This window comes from Hyaena hyaena, unplaced genomic scaffold (genome assembly GCF_003009895.1).
Source record: "Hyaena hyaena isolate Hyena2069 unplaced genomic scaffold, ASM300989v1 scaffold_369, whole genome shotgun sequence".
NCBI classification, from domain to species: domain Eukaryota; kingdom Metazoa; phylum Chordata; class Mammalia; order Carnivora; family Hyaenidae; genus Hyaena; species Hyaena hyaena.
The window spans coordinates 1,603,090-1,619,023 of NW_024081000.1; the positions used below are offsets into that span (position 1 = coordinate 1,603,090).

The 15,934-nt window shown below is 42.5% G+C and overlaps 1 protein-coding gene across 1 annotated transcript in view; it reads right to left on the reverse strand.

Annotated features, from left to right (window-relative positions):
• SLC28A3 (solute carrier family 28 member 3) overlaps window positions 1-15,934 on the reverse strand; it is a 49,399-nt gene that overhangs the window by 11,095 nt on the left and 22,370 nt on the right. The window contains exons 3-11 of the mRNA XM_039250398.1: window positions 14,385-14,467; window positions 11,432-11,523; window positions 9,819-10,008; window positions 8,590-8,734; window positions 7,249-7,362; window positions 6,398-6,475; window positions 4,257-4,337; window positions 2,705-2,785; window positions 370-495 (exon numbers count right to left, since the gene is read on the reverse strand). Coding sequence (XP_039106329.1) covers window positions 370-495; window positions 2,705-2,785; window positions 4,257-4,337; window positions 6,398-6,475; window positions 7,249-7,362; window positions 8,590-8,734; window positions 9,819-10,008; window positions 11,432-11,523; window positions 14,385-14,467 — 990 coding nt within the window. The remainder of the gene's footprint in view (window positions 1-369; window positions 496-2,704; window positions 2,786-4,256; window positions 4,338-6,397; window positions 6,476-7,248; window positions 7,363-8,589; window positions 8,735-9,818; window positions 10,009-11,431; window positions 11,524-14,384; window positions 14,468-15,934) is intronic.

Below are 15,934 nucleotides of genomic sequence, written 5' to 3' on the forward strand. Positions count from 1 at the left end.
TGAGTTTGGCTCAGGGGCTGTACCTTGCTGACCCCTGGTCTAGACTGCTTTTGGTCAAGACAGTAATAGTGTTTTTTGTTGTTGTTTTTACATATTTGCATGTTCAGCCAAAATAACCACATAATATGATTTCATTCTGCCACATTTGGATATCACGCACATTTAGGTGGCAAGGATTTGAAAGTGAAGGCACAAAACTCCTCAGGGTCACTCCATCAAATGCCAGAGAAACCATGACCAACTATTCAGCAAAAAGGACACTCTTTTTGCCTCCTTACCCAGCAGCAGTGGTAAAGAAAATGCAGAAATAATAGCAGCAAAGAAAGAAGAGGTTGAATTTTCCATAAATTTATCTCCAAACATTCTTACCCCGAAAGAAATGTATGCACCTAACACGCTTCCAGCAATGGTAGAGAACCCAGCAGTCATGATTGCGTGGAGTTCAGACTTTGTAATGTGTGGTAAGTAGGGTCGGACCAGCAGTGGAGACTCTGTCTGGAAACAAAGTGAGATCAGGTCAAACGTCCCCTTCTAACTCTTAGGAAGGCATGCCAATCTACTCAAGATTCCATTTTCGAAAGCAGTATTTCTAAGAGTGAACCACTGACTAGCTCCATCAACATCACCTGGGAACTTGTTAGACATGCAGCTTCTCAGACTCAGTAGATTCAGAAACTCTGGGAATGGGATGAGCAGTCATGTGTGAACCAGCCTTCCAGGTGGTTCTGAGGCATGCTCATTTGAGAACCCGCACCATCGATGTCTGGGTCATTGTACTCTAGGTCAGTGTGCACATAGAGTTATGTGTGAGGCCTGCAAGGTTTGCAAGACCAATTCATATAAGGCCCCCACCAACCTAGGATTGGAGCCTGATGGCCAGATACATTTTTCTGAGGTTGGATCAGTGTTGCCCAAGTAACTGTACCCTGCTCTTCTGAACTGGTGATTTCCAAGCCTCTGTGATATCCCATCTTCCAGTTTCATCATGACAGACCATGAGCCTCTTTGCTTATACCACAGGGAAGTAGAGACACACATATAAAAAAGTACCAGCAATAACAAGGGCAGGTGCCCACAGGCACTTTCCTAATCGAGAAGCAGAGACCCTGCTCTTCCCCGTGGGTGGAAAGGAATTAGAGTGTCTGGTTGTAAAGGCTTGAATCCCATTAAGGAGGACAGATAGCCTGCAACGTGGGGCTTTCCATAAAGAATATCCGTACTTTTAGCATATTAAGTATCACATTGAGCACCACAGAAGCATGTGTGCAATTTTACAATTTCCGCCTCATTATTTGTAATTGTTCTGTAAGATTGAGTGTGTTGAGCTTTACTTCATGGACTAAATAGAAACTCAGTGCATGAGCCCTCTGACCCCGCAGGTAGGAGTAATCAAGTCAAGATGGTGTTCTAATTAGTCCTGAGAGATTTTATGACTATAATTATAATAATTTTAACTCCTAGGGAAGGAAGTCTGGGTCCTACCCTAAAGACTATACTCCAGGGGCGCCTGGGTGGCTTAGACGGTTAAGCGTCCGACTTTCCGACTTTCGCTTAGGTCATGATCTCACGGTTCGTTGAGTTCGGGCCCCGCGTCGGGCTCTGTGCTGACTGCCAGCTCAGAGCCTGGAGCCTGTTTCAGTCTGTGACTCCCTCTCTCTCTGACCCTCCCCTGCTCACGCTGTCTCTCTCTCTCTCTCCTAGAAATAAATAAAAACCTTAAAAAAAATTAAAAAAAAAAAAAAAAAAAAAGACTATACTCCAGGCTAGCACACTGGGCTTGCCAATAAGGCGCAGCCTGCCTGGAATAATTCTAAGCCTCAGACTTGGAACCATGTGCTTCTCTGGGTGACTTGATTTTTGCTTCAAATCCAATTTCCTTGGGTAGCGGTGCTGGCAAGCATTCACATTTTGGTTCCTGGGTGTGTGATTCCATTTGCCTGAAGCCACATATCCTGAGCATTGAGGATGATTACCACATCTTACTTATCCTCCTCGTAGGAATGCTGCTGTTTTGAAGGACACCCTCTAGCATCATATTTCCTTGCCTAAATGGCCTTCAGGCAAAACACTTGTCCATGTGAGGGATCAGAAGGATGAAAATGCTTTTGCTCATCAGCATTTTTCTTCAGGCCCAGCCAAGACAGACTGTTGGCCAGTTCTGACAAGTTGAGAATAAACTCAAGTATTTATACAGCTGCAGGGTTACTGGTGGAAAGTCTTTCTTGGTCTCTTTCATTACCACAAGCGTTATGCCACAGAATGGGAGGCTCCCTGTTACAGGTTTGCAGCTTCAAAATAAGTGGTGAACTCCGTTGGAGTGGATGATCTGCTAGCCTCTGAAGGGTGGGTCTGAGACCTCAACAATTCAATTAATTCAGAAAAGATTGGTTGAGAATCTATACGGGAGAAGCCCAGCTCTTTGATACTTTGATAAAATGATTTACCATCTTTCTTTTTCTCCATAAACTTTGGAGAACCCAAATTTAATACTAGTGCCTTGGGACACTTGGAAGGGATCACTCTCATACACTCTTTTTCTGTTTCTGGAATCTGGACATTGTGAGTGCTGAGGGCTCCTCTTTTGACACGTTTCCCCTGACACTTAAAAAAAAAAACTACCATTATATTTTTTATTCTACTTTCTGGTAAGAGTATCCATTTCAACAGGTGTTTTGTTTTGTATTGTTTTGAGATTACAACTTACCTGTCCAACAAATATATTGCCAGCAGCAACTACAGATTCAATAGGAGATGATCCCATAGTCACTAGCATTACCCATCCAACCTGAAAGGGGATAAGGAACAAAGTCAGTGAAGAGCTGCTTGTATACACAAAACTTCAACATAGGGATTAAAATCTTTGGAGGAAAATGCCTTCAACAATTGTTGGCAGGCCAGTGATGGTGCCAAGTGTGACTATATTTTATCTAGAGTCTACAGAGCAAGCCCATCACATCCTTCTATTTGAGTGGTAAAGCTGAATCATTGTATTTGCTTTGAATTTATACATTCACTATACAAACAAATCTGTACTGAAACACTGTATGAGAATAACAAAGTCTAATAATTACTAACACTCTTGACAGGCTTTCCTGCATTCCAAGCACTGTTTTAAACTCTTGATCCAGGTAATGCATTTAATTATCATAATACCCCTTTGACGGGGGTCCTGTAATTATGGTCATTTTATAGAAAAGGAATCTGAGGCATGGAACAGTTTAGTTGTTTTGTCTAAGATGACCCAGCTAATAAGTAGTGGGATGAGGTTTGGCCCTTTCTACCTAACTCTCAGATGAACATGATTTATGGTCGCACTTCTGTTACTGGCCCTTCCAGCTAGAGACTCTGGTGCCCACCTCAGGATGGAAACTTCCTGTTGCATTCTCTCCTTCCTTTCTGCTTAGACATGAGCACAATAATGCCCAATGTTCAAGTCAGCAATTAGAAAATCGTGGGCCCTGGCACACTCTTGCTGAAATTCTAAATTCTGCTGTTGTTCTGGTTCCTTTCTCTCTCTCTCTCTGTCTCTCTTTCTCTTCGCTCCTTACCTCGCTCCCTTTGATTTATTTATAAGGATCAAAGGAGGGCTATGGCCATGCCCAAACTCTGTGCCCTGTTTGTGTGTGTGCATTTGAACTAACTTGCAAATATCCTCATGTTGCAATTTAACACAAGTGTAGAACTGATGCTGGGGTGGCAGGAATGAGATTAACTTTTCAGACCTGTGTGTGCATGTGTGTGTGTGTGTGTGTGTGTGTGTGCACGCAGGCACACACTTATAAAACTCCCTCAGAAAGAAAAAGCAGCTACCTTCTTCTTGCTTTGATCCTCTAGCAACACCTAGACCAAGATTCTCCACTTTTGCAACATCCCGAGTATAAGCAGGGATTCTCTGCAAAGGAAGACAGCCAGGACGAAGGAAGGATGCTGTTCTCCCCACAGGTGTCAGCTCTGCTGGAAGCAATTCTTTGGCTAAAGAAGTAATTACTAATGTTTTATATGAAGATAACCAGTAACCGCTTACTGCAAGTCAAAGCCCCATTGGAAGTTCCCCGAGATAAAAGTCCATCTGTGGCTACATGTAGGATTTTTTGGTTTGGGTCTAATACCTTGGGGTGGAGGAGTGGTGGTGGTGGTGATAGGTCTTGGTACAAACAGAAAGACACTTGGAAAAGCCTGGATAAAAGGCATCTAAGGCTTTGTCCCTGAAATGATCAGCTGCACACCTGTCACCCAATTCCTTCAAGCCCCAGTACCTTTCTAATGATCCACTGCATCAATCCAAGGTAGTAGAGCATGGACATGACAGTGCTGAAGAAAATCACGATTGGCAGGACCTGGGAGTGAGGTGGGGGGTTGAAAGCAATCCAGGGTTGATGTTGGCCTCAGTAATATTAGTACATTTCAGATCAGGTCTATTTTCTGCTTCCCTCTCCCCAACCCTGCCTCACCTGGAAAACACCATAAAACTACTAGAAAGTCCCTTGAACTAAATAACACTTTTCTCAGGCAGCTTCCCCATCTACAATATTTTATTTGAATTTACTCTGGATCAGCTTGAGGATATTTCATAGGAAACGTGACATTTATTTTGTTTCTCTGCAATGATGAGCTTCTGCTACTTTAGTTTCTCAGTGAAGGAATGAAGTTCTGATGGGGGTGGGGGGGATTTTGTAATAACTAGAGCCACAAACTAAGGTCCACTGGCAGATATTCTTGAATATCTGATATTAAACAGCTTCATTAGCAGAATATCCTGGTCGAAATGGAGTGTGAGCAGCCTCAGATCTTTATTTGTAGAAGTTGCACAGACCAGATACAGCCTGGTGGGTGCTTACCCAAACTGCATCCCATAGGGTAAGTAACTCATTCACTTAGCTCTGAAGAGAATAATTATTGTACTTGTGGAGTTTTTGAATCACTAAAAAATAAACTTTGGAAATAAAAGTGTCTTTTTCTGAACCTATTTCCCTAATGCTTTTTGGGTGCCTTCCCTGCAGCCTGTTTCTACAGTGAGCAGTTTCCACCGTGTAGAGATCACACAGAGCTGTGGGCTGGGTCCCCCCCCCCCCAAACTGCTACCCCCCTCTGCACCCCATCCCCTCTGTTCCCCTGCTAAATGGCCAAGGACATGCTGCTACCAGAGGCACAGAATGACTGAGGACAATTTGTACAGGATCCAATTTAGAAACATCTATTAATAATATATATTAAAAGACATTTTGTGCCATTATGCAGAACTCAGTCACTTATGTGCTTTTATTGGCTTTAATGGGAGAGCAGAGCCATCCTGAAAGCTTCGGGGAATTTAAGGAGCTTATCTCTTGAGTGTTCCGACAGGGATTCTGCTTTGGCAGGAAGGACAGAGGCCACCACCCTGGGGGAGAGGACAGTGGTGGTTGTGTGGGTGGGTTCAAAGACACTGGTGTGGTCTGGGCATCAAGTTGTACCTTCCTTATGAATTTCTTTTTCCAATTCTGGGTTCAGTTCATGATATGAGCATATTTCTGTCTCAGTTTGCAAACACTTGGCCTTTGGGAGATGGCTTGGTCATTGGAACACCAAAGCATCAAATTAGCAATTGAATAGAAAAAAAAAAACCCTCAGTATAAAAGTTGGCCTAACTGAAGCTGGGGAGTTTGGAGGTAAACTTAGGGTTCCAAAGTGAGAAAACAATTTAGATGTGTAGGAACAATAACACCACAACAAAGAATGCTGAAGGCAAAGCCAAATTCATCTTTCTGACTCATCGACAAGTATATATAGGGGCTTCGCAGAGGACAGCAAGCTTCCTGAGGCTTGTGGGAGGACTGGGAAGTCAGGTTGCCTTTCCCTTGGACAATAATGTCCCTCCTTTGGTTGGGTGAAGGCCCAGCCTCCAGGCCCGCTGTGCTGAAGGAAAGACACAACAGGTTTAACATGGAGATGGCTCTGGAAGAACAGAGGTTGATGTGAGGGAGTAGCTGTCTCTTTCTGGGAGCCTGAGGGGTTCCGGAGCACAAGGCTATATCTGATCCCTGACCTAGAAGTCATCAGTGGCTATATGTCTGTTCATTGACAGTTATTGAATGTTCTTTTCCCTGATGCTTCAGATACTGTTACCCCATCTGATTTTTCAAAAGTATCTCAGGCAATGCTATGAGCCTCCTCAAAACTATTTGTGTATTTCTGATTCCTCAAGATGTTTCCCTCAGTGCTATGTAACAAAGTAAAACGTTTGCAATCCACTGACTTCAGATAAAATCAGATAAATGGAAAAAGGTGGTGATAGGTTATCCACGTAGGAAATGTCCAGTGTGTGTATATCTGGTTTAGGGTCAGTTTCTATTGTAACATCTACAAAGATCGAGAAGGTACTGACAAAGAAGTAATACTTTAAAAAGGGGTTTGACTTTACCTTAAATGCAAAGAAGTGGTCTGCATAAGTCTCACCAAAGACAAATTCAGCCCCAGCATTAGTATACTCCAAGAAGGTCTGAATTAAAGGAAGGAAAAGAGCACACAATTATTACAACCACGGAATTGGTGGTTACAGTCCCCAGGACCTCACAGGCTCTGCAGAAGGGGAGCCCAGCAAACTTGCTGGATAGAGGGGGAAAGTAAATTTTTGCAGCTGATAGCATGGAAGTGTATTTTTTTAATGTCAATATATTTGATTTTGAGAGAGAGAGATAGAGAGCCAGACCTCTAGAGATGGGGGACAGAATCCCAAGCAAGCTCTGTGTTGTGATGTAGAGCCCAAAGCGGGGCTCCAACTCACAAACTGTGAGATCATGACCTGAGCCAAAACCTAGAGTCGGATGCTTAAGTGACTGAACCACCCAGGTGCCCCAGGAAGTGTATTTTTGAACTACACCTGCATACAGATTTCCTGTCATTTGCGACATTCATTCTGACTCTGGGATACTCAAGAAGGACCCAGGTGTGGCAATTTGTTCCAGCAAGTCATAGGTGGCACTAACCATCACTCCATGCAAAGACAGCCTGTTTCTCTATTTGTGGAACCATCTTAGAGGTGTGATACCCCTGGGCCACGATGAAGGGGCAATTGGGATAGGGGAGTGATGTAGTGGAAGATTGGGCAAGGGACAACTGTAATATTAATAAACTAGACAGATTGACACATTCTACACAGAAATGTGTCAACTAATGCAGACAAATAAACCTATTTCTGACATGTCTTGAGGATTATATCCGAAAGTTAAAAAAATAATTTATAAGCAAGGTGTTCCTTTGAACCCAACTTACCTGAACTTGTTTGCCCAACCAATCGAAAGCTATAAATCCAGGGTCAGTCCTTAGGATTAAGAGCCCAAGAAGAAACTGTAACCCAACTCCCCAAAAGACAGGCCTCCAGTAAACCTATGCAGAAAGATGAAGAGATAGATGTCACTAGAAAATGAATGGCTAAGCTCAGCATAAACACCCAGAGAATTACTATTTCCTCGGAAGCTTCTCACACATGGCCTGTGATCCATCTTTGAGAGGCCAAAGCACTTGTGAGCAGAGAATCACGGCCCCAGATCTTGGAGCTGCATTCGCTCTTCCCAATCCTGAGTTTCAGTCCCTAGAAGGTATACAATTATCATTCTATCATAGTAAAATTATTAGACACAAAGAGTGGTCTTAGAAGGACCATCAAAGGAGGAAGGAAGGATCTGGCCCTCTTAGTTAGTTGTGTTATAAAAGTGAGAGACATATAATTATTTCCCCTGTCTGGAAAATGGAAAGGCAGAACAAGACTTCTCTGTGTGCCCAAGGTTTGTTCATCTGACAATTTGTAAGTGGATTAAATGAAATTCCACCCTATTGAGGGGCTCTCATTTCACTGTAAAAGGAACCAATTAACTCTAATGCAGACCCCGGGAGTACAGCAGTAATGGACAATCATCTGCTTTCATTTTTGGTGCAGAGACGAGTGGGCTGGAGAGAACTAAAGGATTGGAGGCATAGCAATCAGCAGCTATGCTGACCCTAGCAGGGCAAGGACTTTGGATGCTATTAGGTGACTTTCTTCTTTGGCCAACCTTTCAGCCAGGGAAATGTTCCAGAGTTTGTCATTCTGAGTCCTGTGTGAAAGGCTGGATGTCTCCAAGTTCTTGCCCATTTAATGGGTTACAGGCTGACAGAATGAGGATAGGTATTGGATTCAATGGGAACAAATCTGATCTGTTTAAGGACAGATTTTTGCAGTAAAAGAACCTAAATTGCAAATGGAAATTCGATAAACAACAGAATCCAATGGTAGAATATTAGATTATTTACTGGTCCAGGGAAATTAGGATCAAAATAGATTAATTTTCTTAGTGTGTTTGATGGAGGGAGGTGGGGTACATGAGTAGAAATTAGACTTGACAGGAGAGAACACCTCACTGGTGGTAGAACTGGAAAATTACTGAGAGTGAAAAATGAGAGAATACTAGTACTAAGTAAGTTTGGGAAGGAAGGTGCCCTTACCACTTAAAAGAGCATAACAAGGTAAGACTAATATTGGGTAACAGTGAACTTCTCTCACACTCATTGTTTTGAGCAATTTAGACATGGTGGGGAGAGAGGGGAAACGCTGAAAAAGATCGATTTCATACTTACTTTGGTTGGGTGCTTGGAAAATAGAAATACCAGGATAATGTACATTATGAGCCCACCGAAGGACACCAGCTGCTGTTGGCCCAGTTTGGCGGTGTCAAAAATCAGCCAGAATATAACTCCCAGGATCAGTAAGCTCCAAATCACCCTAAGAAAATCGGAAAGGGGGCATCAGCATCATTTGTTATGCTAGCTTGAAAATCTCAAAATCAGGCTTAAACTAACAAAAAATTTATTAAGACTAACACCCTGGCACGAGGAAGTTATGCTGCTGGACATGGCACAGACCCTCTTTGCTTGTGGCTATCATGGCAAATAGCCCAAAATTAAGCACTGCATTAAGCACATTCCAAAACTCTTGGGCTCTCACTGATTCAGGACATACAAAGGGGTCAGAGATGAGAAAGAATGTTTAGAGAGGGAAGTCTCTAGTGATTTCATTGGGAGATCTGCTGCGAGTTCTCATTTCTGTTTTGGGAGATGGGAGAGATGTAACCTTCTGCCCTTTAGGGGAGAACTTGAAATGTGTTCTCTGAAGTTGGAGGACTTCATCTGAGCCTCACATAGTAAGTTGGACTTCAGGAAGGGTTCTGACTCCTTGATGGATTTAGTGGGCATGACAAGTTTGATTCACAGCTTGGATGGCAGAGCCAGAAAGCATGCTGTGTTGATTTTGCACAGTCCTGTGTTGTTAGGCCAAAGTATGTGAACTTTCCCAGTACATCCCTTGGGAGCCATTCTGGGGAGAACCTGTCTTGTGTCTAATCCATTAGGGCCACCTGGAGGAAGAGGAGTTCCCATAGAAAGAAGCTGAGAGAAAAGCCCTGAGTGGTCACTCATCAGATATGGATATGAGGTCTCATGGGAAAGAGTCAGCTTTAATAATTCACGGGGTCTTCCTTTCAAAGAGACCAGCTCCAGGCCCAGAGCAGAAAGCCACCTCCCCAAGTCAGAACTGTCCTATCTTTTGGACAGTATCTTATCATTTAGTGGCACTTGAAGTTAAAGCAGTCTTCAGGGTTATTTGAACAGAACTTGAATGAGTCATTGCCCTATCTAGGCTCTGATTTCCTGTTTGTAAAATGAAGGTATTATAACAGCTTATTCCCCAGGTTATTTCTAGTTTCAATAGCCTATAAATGAGGGAGCAATTTCAGAACACATTTTTGGAAACAGTGTTGGAAAAGATGAAAATTTCTGTCAAATGCAACAAGAGAACTGAGTGCCATTACCACTTCATCCAGAACCACTGGCTGTTTAGGAACCTTCTGCCAGGAGATAGGCACTCATCGATCCGATGCTCGTATTTGGCCATAAAGTAATCCCAGACCACAAAGAAGATGGCAGCCACGGTGATCACGAAAAGGGGAAGGGCTCTTTGAAAGTTCAGCACACAAGCTGCAATCACCATCACCAGGTAAGCTGTTGAGAAAGGGAGCACAAACAAGGGACATCACCAACACCAGGTGTAGACAAGGCTCCAGCACTCATGTGGCTCAGCCAAGGGAAGGTTCAATCAAGAAACCATTGAATGCAGGATTGCTCTTGATGTGGCTATTGACTCCTGTAATTATCTGTACTCTTAGGATTTTCTTTTTCAAAGTAATTCCTTAACAGTCTCACTATGAATGCAGGAAGGACAAAGTGCTAGGTCTGTTTTCTCATAGAACCTCAAGTTCTTGAATCTTGATGCTTGATTGTTGGGCCTCTCAGTACTAACTGCTTTTGGGGGGCGGGTATTCAGACTCAACAGGAGATCTTCTATCAGAGAAAGGCTAGGTGTTGAAGTGACAACTGACAAAAGGGTATTGATTCTCCTGGTTTGCAGCTCAGATTTGGCCTATGTTTCAGTAGGAAAATAGGCCTTCCAACCATCTCTGAGTTCCAAAGAATCTCTAAAGAAAGGGGTGAGGGATAATTACCAAGGTGGCTGCTTTTGAAGAGGAGAGCCTAGGATAAGAATAGGGTGTCCTAGAGAGGTCAGCCAACATGGTCTGCAGGTTAAATCTGGCCTGCCACTTGTTTTTGTAGGTTGCAAGTACAGTTATATTTGTATACTTGTGTCTGTATTCTACAAATATGCTTGCATGGAAACACTGTCACACCTGTCTACTTTGGTTCTAGAAGGACAGAGTTGTGTGGCTTTCACTGTGTGGCCTGAAAAGCTTAAAATATTACCTGGCCCAGTACAGAAGAAGCTTTCAACTCTGATTTTCCCTGTTTCAGATATCTGAGCACCAATGAAGCCACTGACCTTGGTGGTACAGGAGTCTTGGATTAATGTCGATGGACTCAGGTGCAAAGGTTCACATTTTATAGACAGGGGTATTCTTCAGAATGGGCTACAGAACTCTTTGCTTTGGAGGGAGTAAAAACAGGGACCTGCTTATCTGTGAGGATAGTATGATCCTGCTTTCAGGCAAGAGGAGTGGCATGCATGACCCTAGGTTCCTGCCTACATTGTATTTACATGAAGTATTAATTGTTTATATTGTCCCCTGCAATTAGGTTCCCATCATGTGATTATCACCATATGTTCTAGTTACCCGAATTTGCATTAACTAGCCCTTAAATCCATATCACAACAACCAAGGCGGTAAAAGTAGGGAACCTAATTAGTTGGTAGCTGCATAAACCAAATAGGGAAACAATCTGCATAGGCAACTGCAGTTGAGACCCCCCGGCCCCCACACACACTCAGGGGCTTCTGGATTAACTTCCTTGCTTCTCTAGATTTACCAAGGTCCAGAGAGAACAGAAAGATTTCTTTTCTTTCTACAGAAAGCTACTATTTGGGGGATTCTCAAACAAAGACACTGGCATCCATCCCCCTTTTGTTATTTACCTACTATTAAGATGCCCCAGATGATATACTGAAAGGTGGTTTTGTGTTTCCTATAAAAATCACAAACTGTATCATACTTCTTTTCCAGATACCTGCAAAAACAGAAGAGCAAAAAGGCAGACAGAAGTAAACATCAACAACATGAAATAAATTGACATAATGAGCTAGATGAGGCTTTGTAAATCAAGCAAGTAAACAAACAGATTGATGAAGTGTATGTCCTACAAAACAGAAATGGGATATGCATCTCATTTTAGACTATAATCAGCCATGGCTTGGATCAGCATTTGCTGAGTGCATGTGCCAAGCCCTGAGGGCTACAGAGATGCAGAAAACATGCTTCTGGAAACAGAGCAGGGGAGATGAATAACTAAAAGCTGGAAATAAATCATAGGACGAGACTGTTTCTCACGGGACTCTGATATTTAAGCTTTTAAGCCACAGATATGAAATGTTGATTTTAGAAACTCTCATCCCTTCTGGCCTTACAAAGTTTAAGTAAGTTGGTGGTTCCCTGTCCTGGCTCATCATGCTTTTTAGTGGGAGACTGACAGACTTCACTGGGTGCTTGAAATATAAAGAAGGATTTTGTGGATTTCAGAGCTATTTAACCAGCAAGTTGTAATATAGCTGTCTCAGAAAGTTCTAGCATTGTTGGTATGTCTTTGTTTCTGTCCAGAGCTTTAGGGGGTGGTGGGTAGTGAGTGAGTAATATGTGCCTCTGATCACTTCTGTTGGAGAGGATGGTGTCCATTAATGAGTGAGTTTGGAGGGTTCCCAGGGCCATAACCACCACAACTGTCCTCTGCTTTTCCCAGGTTCTCCTGGTTCCCTGCATGCCTGCCCTGAAACCTGATGTCCCTACATTTCCCTCTTTTCTCACTTCCCCTTCTAACAGAGACCTCTTCTTCTCCCACTGGAGGAAGGAATTTATTCACACATTAAACATTGCCACTTCTAGGTCACTTCTAGCCCCATATAGGAGATTCCTCATCTCCATGATTCTAAAGGACTCAGCCCCGGTCTGGGACCTCCCCTTCACTTGTTAATGTCTCCACTTCTCCATTTTGCAGCAGCTATGCCTCCATGTCTGAGTCTGAGCTCTTGTGCAAGTTTCAAGACACAGCCCAAGCCCCTTGCTCCTACAACACCTTCTTGCATCTCCTTGAACAGAGCCATTCCTCTGTGCTCTACCCTACTGTCTTCTTTGATTGTGTTTTGTGATATAGCCTTGACTGGCTAACTTCCTGGAGAATAGATGTGAGCCCAATGGCACTAGGACCTTGGACATTAGTGTGCTTGATGGGCATTTGTTGCATTACTAGAAAAATGAAGTGGGACTGTGTGTTGCTTATCTGGAATAGTATTCTACAGCTGTGGGTTGGGGCCCATTAGTGGGTTGTGAAGAGCACAGTGTGTGACACTCATCATTATTTTATTTTATTTTTTAAATAGATATACAGCTTTTATTATTTTTTTAAGTTTATTTATTTTGAGAGAGAGATGGGGGGAGGAGGGGCAGAGAGAGGAGGAGAGAGGGGTAGAGAGAGAGAATCCCACGCAGGGATTCTCCACACTGACAGTGCAGATCCCCGTGCAGGGCTTGAACCCACGAACCATGAGATCATGACTTGAACCGAGATCAAGAGTCAGATGCTTAACTGACTGAGCCACCCAGGCACCCTGACACCCATCTTTAATAAGAAAGAATAGGACTCATCAGAGCATATCACTCACAGTAATGATGTCTTATTCCATGAAAACCTTGGTGTTGTGAATGTGTGTGAATACATATACTGAGAATTGGAAACGCTGATCCAGAAGATATTGAAGGAATCAAAGTTCACTAAAGACTAAGTATTTATGGTCAAATTTAGGAAAGGTTGATGAAGCATCATCCTCAGTTTCTGATAGTGTTTCAAAGTGGCAGTGGTGGAGGGTGACATTTAATTGGACACATTCATATACTTAGGGTTGGATTGATCAGATTCTTTAATTGCAGGGAATATGTGTGGTCCATGACAGCCCACACTGCATAAAATAAAGTAGCTAGAAATAGAGGCTTTAGCCATTTGGTTTTCTTGGCTAGTCAACTCCCAGCCTCTTGGTGATTGTGTCCATCCCATTAGCAGTAGTGAAACCTGACTGCCCAAGAGAACGACTCAGCCCCTGGAGTCAGAGATCTGTAAAGTAAAGTGAAAGATGGAACAAAGCTCAGGTTTCTGAGGTAGTAAATACTTTTGATGGTGTAAATGTGACAAGAGCTTTTAATCTTAATTCTGACCAACTCCAGAGTTATCTTCTGATGCATAAACATAAAGTTGCTCAGAGACATAGAAATTTAAATAAGAATTTAGAAACGTGAGGAATACTTGAGTGTTATGACAGAGTACCAGACAGTCTTGGACTAGGAATCTGAAGCTGAAATCGAGTTAGTTTGTTCTTCTCTAGCTAACCTTGAATAAGTCACTTCTCTGAGCTTCATTTTCCTGGTTCAAAAAATAAAGAAAATAATTTGCCTCTTTTACCTCATGGGACAATAAGGACTTGGAACACCTTCAGGATACTATAGTAAGAGCAAGTTTGTTGGGGACTTAATGTGGATTGGGTTTTGAGAAATTGATTGCTTATTGACTGACGCTGAGAAGATGAATGAACTACTTTTGCATGGACTGGAGAAATTAGCTGGTAATTTATGCCCTTAATTAGAAGACTGTCCTGGATATTGGGTTCCCAGGACATTAGCAGTTTGAATTTACCATGGTGATTATCATAGAGATCCATTAATTTTGCTGTAAATGGTGCTGGGCAGGTAGTGGGGAAAGAGAATTGGTGGTAGTGGTGGCAATATCTAATAAATAATAATAAATGTTTAAAATTAGACAAGGCTAAAACAAAGTGGCAAAACCAAAAAAGAGGTCCGTGTGGCTATTTCTCCATTTTAAACCTGTACCCTTTTTGATGTGTCTCTGGATCATCCTCCACATCTTCTTTGTTTCTTAAAGAATCCTGCTCAATGGTGACCTGCTCTTCATCCTGGAAATCAAACATTGCAGCAGAGATGGAATAATGAGAATTCTGGGCATAATGAATCCTGATCTCTTTTCATTTAGAATTTTGGGAAAGGACTTTTTTTTATGGACTGCATTTTATTTTTAAAAAATTTTTAATATTTATTTATTTTAATATAATTTATTGTCAAGTTGGCTAACATACAGAGTGTACGATGTGCTCTTGGTTTTAGGGGTAGATTCCTGTGGTTCATCGCCTACATACAACACCCAGTGCTCGTCCCAACAAGTGCCCTCCTCCATCTCATCACCCATTTTCCCCTCTTCCCTGCCCCTCCCACATGAACTCTCAGTTTGTTCTCTCTATTTAAGAGTCTCTTAAGGTTTGGCCTCCTCCCTCTCTGTTTGTAACTATTTTTTTCCCTCTTCCCTTCCTCCATGGTCTGTTAAATTTTTCAAGATCCACATATGAGTGAAAACATGATATCTGTCTTTCTCTGACTGACTTATTTCACTTAGCATAATACCTTCCAGGTCTATCCACATTGCTGCCAATGGCAGGATTTCATTCTTTCTCAATGGCAAAGGACTTTCAAAAGGTCTTTTAGAATTATTATGCAAGAAGATAGCTCCTATTATCTCCTTGTACAGATGTTTTCTCCTTTATCACAAAACCTGCAGGATCACACTTCTCTCTTCTTTTTCTTGCAAAGGAGCTGTTGGTATTTCTTCATTTTCTTAAGGGAATAGGCTCATATCTATGCTTTTTGCTCCTTTCTCTATTGTAATCATTCAATCCCTGCACTGTTTTCAGGCAAGCACTAAATGAAGTTTATATCAGAGGCTGAATAAATCTCCTTTTAAACTCTGTCAGCCCTGATTTCCTAAGGACTGAGACTAAGGCTGGCTTTATTTTCCTGAGAGCCCAAGGTTTGGCCTGCAGCTGGGACCACTAGCCTAGTATCATCAAGAGCTGACAAACTTTCCCTTGGGAAACCCAAGTTTTCCTTTGGTCCTCCTATTGGTTGGGCTAAAGGGAAGTATTTCTCTTTCTTAGCTAACCCTTGCTCTAATTAATGAAGTATATACCCGGGCTATCTTTCTAGGTACCGTTTGAACTTAAAATTTTTTTAAAATTTACTTATTTTTTAAAGAGAGAGACAGAGTGCATGTGGGAGAGGGACAGAAAGAGAGGGAGACACAGAATCTGAAGCCGGCTCCAGGCTCCAAGCTGTCAGCACAGAGCCCGATGTGGGGCTTGAACTCAGGAGCTGTGAGATCATGACCTTAACTGAAGTCAGACACTTAACCAACTGAGCCACCCAGGCGCACCACCCACTACTGCCAGTTTGAAGCTTTAAATATCCGTGTCCCGTCGTATTCTCAGATAGCATAGAGTATTTCCTGCCTCCTTCCACTTTGCAATAATATCTCAAATAAGTCCAGCTATCATAAGCAATGGTAAAGGAAAGTTGCAAAGAAGTTTACAGGT